The following is a 5,511-nucleotide window of genomic DNA, read 5'->3' on the forward strand; positions in this document are numbered from 1 at the left end:
CTAAGATACAGCTCCATCATCACCTCCGCCTTTGGGCAATTGAGCGACTCATAGCTACGCAAATAGCCCGAACCACGCTGCAAGCCACAAGCTCGCCCTAAACCCTAGTCTTTACCTTTGCACATCCTATCCACCTACGGCTTTCCACCACGCCGGAGGACTTGGCATATCCAGCCACTCAGCGGTCAGGCATCCCAATCCCTACCGGTCTCCATATCGCGTCAGGGCAATCTGCCCACCCCAGGGTGTGTGGGTGTTCAAACTCTGCAAGTCCGCTCCGATCGCCCCTCTTCTTTATATACCCTCGTTCCAGCCCTCCACACAGCACGGCGACCTTGGACACTTTGTCTTGCGAATTACCTAGCCGGGAGCACGTTCTTTCAGATCTCTGCTTAGACCTGTGAGGCGTGACAATGGTGTCCAAGTCTTCCAAGGTTGGCCATGGGCTGGCCAAGGTCCTCGGTATCAACCTTGACGAGCGCCAGGCTCAAAAAGATGCTGTCACCAGGGGCGAATCGACCTATTCAGTCAGTACGGCTGACACTTACATTGAGGAAGAACCGAGAAGTATCGACTGGCTTAGAGAACTCATTCCTTCTGGCCATGAAATGGTGAACTACGTCCGCAGTCTATTCCCTTTCACCCACTGGATTTTGCGGTACAATGTCCAATGGTTGATTGGCGATCTGGTTGCTGGTATCACGGTCGGCGCTGTCGTTGTGCCGCAGGGCATGGCCTACGCCAAACTCGCCGAGCTTCCTGTTGAATATGGTCTTTACTCCTCCTTCATGGGGGTTCTGATCTACTGGTTCTTTGCCACGTCCAAAGACATCACCATCGGGCCCGTCGCTGTCATGTCCACCATTACTGGCAATGTCGTCGACAAAGTGTTGGCAGAGCACCCCGAGATTCCCGGCCACGTTGTTGCTTCGGCTCTAGCAATCATCGCCGGCGCAATCATCTGCTTTATTGGGTTGATCCGGTGTGGGTGGATTGTGGATTTTATTCCGTTGACAGCCATTTCCGCCTTCATCACCGGGTCTGCCATCAGCATTGCGGCTGGTCAAGTGCCAAACCTGATGGGCATCAAAGTCAAAGGATTCAACACTCGCGACTCAACCTATTTGGTTATAATCAACACCCTGAAGTATCTCGGTCACTCCAAACTCGACGCCGCCATTGGTTTGACGGCGCTGTTTCTCCTCTACCTCATCCGATTCACGTTCAACCGCTGTGCGAAGAAATACCCCAACAGAGCCAAGCTGTTCTTTTTCCTCAACACGCTGCGAACTGCCTTTGTGCTCTGCCTGTACATTCTGGTGAGCTACCTCGTTAATCGACATTATCGCAAGAAGCCCAAGTTTGCTATCCTGGGCCATGTGCCCCGAGGGTTCAAACACGCTGCAGTGCCAACCATCGACACCAAAATCATCAGCTACTTTGCCGACCAACTCCCAGCATCTGTCATTGTCATGCTCATTGAGCACATTGCCATCTCCAAATCATTTGGCCGCATCAACAATTACACCATCAATCCCTCGCAGGAATTGGTGGCCATCGGTGTCACAAATCTGCTCGGGCCTTTCTTGGGAGGATATCCTGCGACAGGGTCATTCTCTCGGACTGCCATCAAGTCGAAGGCTGGTGTGCGCACGCCTTTCGCCGGTGTCATTACTGCGATTGTGGTTCTCCTGGCCATCTACGCTCTTCCAGCCATGTTCTTTTACATCCCCCAAGCTGGGCTGGCTGCCGTCATCATCCATGCTGTCGGAGATTTGATCACGCCTCCCAACACTGTCTACCAATTCTGGCGCGTGTCACCACTGGAAGTCATCATCTTCTTCGCAGGTGTGTTTGTGACCATCTTCTCGTCCATCGAGAACGGAATCTACACCACCATCTGTGTCTCTGCTGCTGTCCTTCTCTTCCGTGTAATCAAAGCACGCGGTCATTTCGTCGGGAAAGTCCAGATCCATTCGGTCGTTGGTGACCACCTGATCGAAGACAAATTCCATGACAAGCCTCGTATGCCCGAAGACGACCAGGCGACGCGAAATATCTTCCTTCCTTTGGACCACAACGATGGCTCAAATCCGTCCATCCACGTCGAGTCTCCTTATCCGGGGATCTTTATCTATCGATTCAGCGAGGGTTTCAACTATCCCAACGCGAATCACTACACCGACTATCTTGTCCGGTATATCTTTGAGCATACGCGCCGGACCAATCCTGACTCATGGCCACGCCCTGGTGATCGCCCATGGAACAATCCTGGCCCACGAAGGGGTAAGTCGGAGGAGGATCGATCGCACCTTCCAACCTTGAAAGCCATCATTTTGGACTTTTCGTCGGTCAACAACGTCGACGTTACCAGTGTTCAGACCCTGATCGACGTGCGCAATCAGCTCGATCGGTATGCTTCCCCAGAACCCGTCCAGTGGCACCTGGCCTGCATCAACAACCGCTGGACGAAGCGAGCACTCGCTTCAGCTGGCTTCGGTTTCCCCACAGCCCCGACGGAAGAGCAACATCGCTGGAAGCCCATCTTCAGCGTTGCAGAAATCGGTGGAGCGTCATCGGCCGCCGCGGCTGCTGAAAACGAAGCGAATCGACGACTGTCTCGTCTTCACGACGAAGAACATGGCGGCCCTCGACCACATAGCAGCGGTATCTCCAAGTCGGACGATATCACGCGAGCCCAGTACAAGGATGACTCTACTACGAGTTCCAGCCATGATGGCGATCTATCGAAGCAGATCAGCCAGAGTAAAGCCTATGCCCGAAACTCAACCAAGAAGGTTGCTGTTGTCCACAGCTTGAATAGACCTTTCTTCCACATTGACTTGACGAGTGCATTGCAGTCGGCCATTGCAAATGTGGAACATCAAGAGCAGCTGAAAGCGGCAGAGGCTGGGCATGTTGATGAGATTCCTAGCAAGATATAGGACTATGTGTGGAATCACACCATATTGATACCCAGACTGTGTGATGCATTGCCCGTCGAAGCAACAGATTAGAAGAGAGTTGCTATCAGATACCACAATCACCCGCAGAAGGAGTTATCAGGTCGTTCAGCGTTTTGGGGAGATTGGATATCCAGTGTCGCGCAATATATCGCACGTGAGCTGACGTGGTTGTTTTAGAACGAACGAGCAAAGATGGATAAAGGAAGGACAGCATGGAAACTATATAATGATTCATGTTGATGTTGTCTGTTTTGGTTCGCGTATGTCGGCGTTCAGTATCAGTCCCTTGATACCTCGGTGGTGACGACTCGTTGTAACGAAGATTGGACATAATTATGTAGGGATAGTACAAGCATCAATGCCATGACACTGACGCTGACCTCTACATCTTATTACTTGTGTGTTCGTGCAGGTTATCTATAATCCAAGTCCGTGCGCCTGTCGGCACTTGACTTTGCTATTCTGTACCTCTACCTGTACGTGCGCCGGTGTCAATCGTGTGTCTGTATGTGTGTGTCTGTGTGTGTATTTTATGCTTGGCCATTACACTGTGATGCTTTTTGCTTTTATACCTTCAGTGTTTTCTATGCTTCCATATCCTCCCAACTCCTTATCCTCGTAATCTCCCATCATAATCTACTGTATACTAGATACTATCTAGAATCCACGCTCTACCATATCTCTCTCCTACCTGCCCCGCCTCCCTGTCTTCTTTGTGGATTGACTATGTATGCGATGACAACGACACAACCCTTTCGATATCCACCTCGGTCCACATGACCATCCACCGCGGCGAGCCGCCCAACTTCTCCATGACGCGGCGGCTGGCCGTGTTGGATTGGGAGACGTCTGCGTGGGCCCAAATGTAGCTGCCAGAGGGCGGTGCAGGAGTAGCAGTATTAGAAGGAGTTTTCGCAGTCGCTGCTTTATCTTGTGCTGCCACCTCCGCCGCGGCCGCGGCCGCCGCTGCTGCCGCAAAAGGCGAAACGACATGCTGCCTCTTCAACAGTTCGCGGGCCAGCGCCACGGCCAGACCCCGACCGCGGTGCTCGGGCTCGGTGTGCAGACTCGACAGGCTGGCGTCCTTGCCGAGGAACCCCCATCCGACGGGGTCCGGTTGATCTCGGTAAAATACGCCCAGCGAGACGTACTGGCGCAGCGTGGCCAGGGTGCGCGGGATGGGCGTGCGGTCCAGCACGGTCTGGAGGTGCGAGGGTTGCATGGGGCCGAAGCGGTAGGTTGGGGGGAGGGGAGGAGTCGGTTCAGAGAGAGACGCGGAGGCGGAGGCCGAGGTCGAGGACGACGGTGGGATGGGCGCTGGTAGAGCCGACGATGTCGACGACCTCTCCGTCTGCTCCTCCTCCTCCGGGGCAACCCGGAATAAATACTTCCAGTACCCGTCGTCGGTCCTCGTCCGTGCCTCTTGGGGGAAATACCCCCAGATTTTCTCGCAGACGGTCGCGAACAGCACCTTGTCTCGCGAGTACGGCGTCGTCAGGTACTTGCCCGTGCGCTGCAGCTCGAGCCACGACGGTGGCGGCGAGGTGGGCAGGCGAGGTATGAGAGTTGTGTGGATGTACTTGAAGAGAGAGTGCATGAGGGCGTGGTGGACTGTGGTGGCGGTGGGTGTGGATGAGTCGTTGGGGAGAGGAGAGCCATGAGGAAGAGAGTCAGCGGACGGCGATGGTGATGGTGATGGTGATGGTGATGGTGGTGATTGTAATGTCGATGTCGATGCTGATGCTGCCGCCGGAGATGAGGACGGCAATGGAGATCGTCCGTCGTATTCGTCGTCAACCTCCCAGCTCGCAAAGGTCCATACCTGGCTTTGACCAGCGTTGGCCAGGTCAATGTGCGCTGCGACCCAAGGCTGCGGCTTTGTCACTGCTTCTGCATCTGCCCTGCCCTTCGTCTCGACACGCTGATCTCTCCCGCCCGACATCTTTGCACTCAACCACCGATCCACGAACTCTGCACCGTCGCCATCTCCATTTCCATCCCTGACCCCTTTTTCCCACCCACTATCGGCATCACCATCGGCGGAATCACCGTCGGTGGCGTCAGCAACAGCGGCAAACACCCTCGCCGACTCCGAGGCCGGCTCCTCGTGGAGATGGAACTGAATCCTGCGCAGAAGCGGGATCGAATAGGGCATCAGCGCCTCCAGCCTGGCCAGCAGAGCCGGGAGCTGGTGCGGCGCGAGGGCTGTGGAGTAGATTCTCGTCCTTATTCTCGTTCCCCTTCCTATTCCTCTTCTTCTCGTCCTGTTCGTCGTTATAACTCCCTGTTCCTGCTGCTGTTGCGGCTCTTGTACGAGGGCTCCTTGGATGTCGCTCATACTGGTCGTTTTCATCCTTGTTCTTTTCTATTCTTCTCTTGTTTGGCTTTCTCCTCTTTTACTCGTCCTCGTCCTCTTCTTCTTCTTCTTCTTCTTCTTCTTCTTCTTCTTCTTCTTCTTCTTCTTCTTCTTCTTCTTCTTCTTCTTCTTCTTCTTCTTCTTCTTCTTCTTCTTCTTCTTCTTCTTCTTCTTCTTCTTCTTCTTCTT

The 5,511-nt window shown here is 53.9% G+C and overlaps 1 protein-coding gene across 1 annotated transcript; it reads left to right on the forward strand.

Annotated features, from left to right (window-relative positions):
• Nucleotides 1-413: 413 nt before the first annotated feature.
• Nucleotides 414-2,945, forward strand: AYO21_11055 (hypothetical protein; the record flags this gene model as incomplete). Its single annotated transcript, XM_022660957.1, has 1 exon — nt 414-2,945. The coding sequence occupies one exon, from the start codon at nt 414-416 to the stop codon at nt 2,943-2,945; it is 2,532 nt and encodes an 843-aa protein (XP_022506751.1).
• Nucleotides 2,946-5,511: the final 2,566 nt, after the last annotated feature.

This window comes from Fonsecaea monophora (genome assembly GCF_001642475.1).
Source record: "Fonsecaea monophora strain CBS 269.37 chromosome Unknown Scaff141, whole genome shotgun sequence".
Lineage (NCBI taxonomy): Eukaryota > Fungi > Ascomycota > Eurotiomycetes > Chaetothyriales > Herpotrichiellaceae > Fonsecaea > Fonsecaea monophora.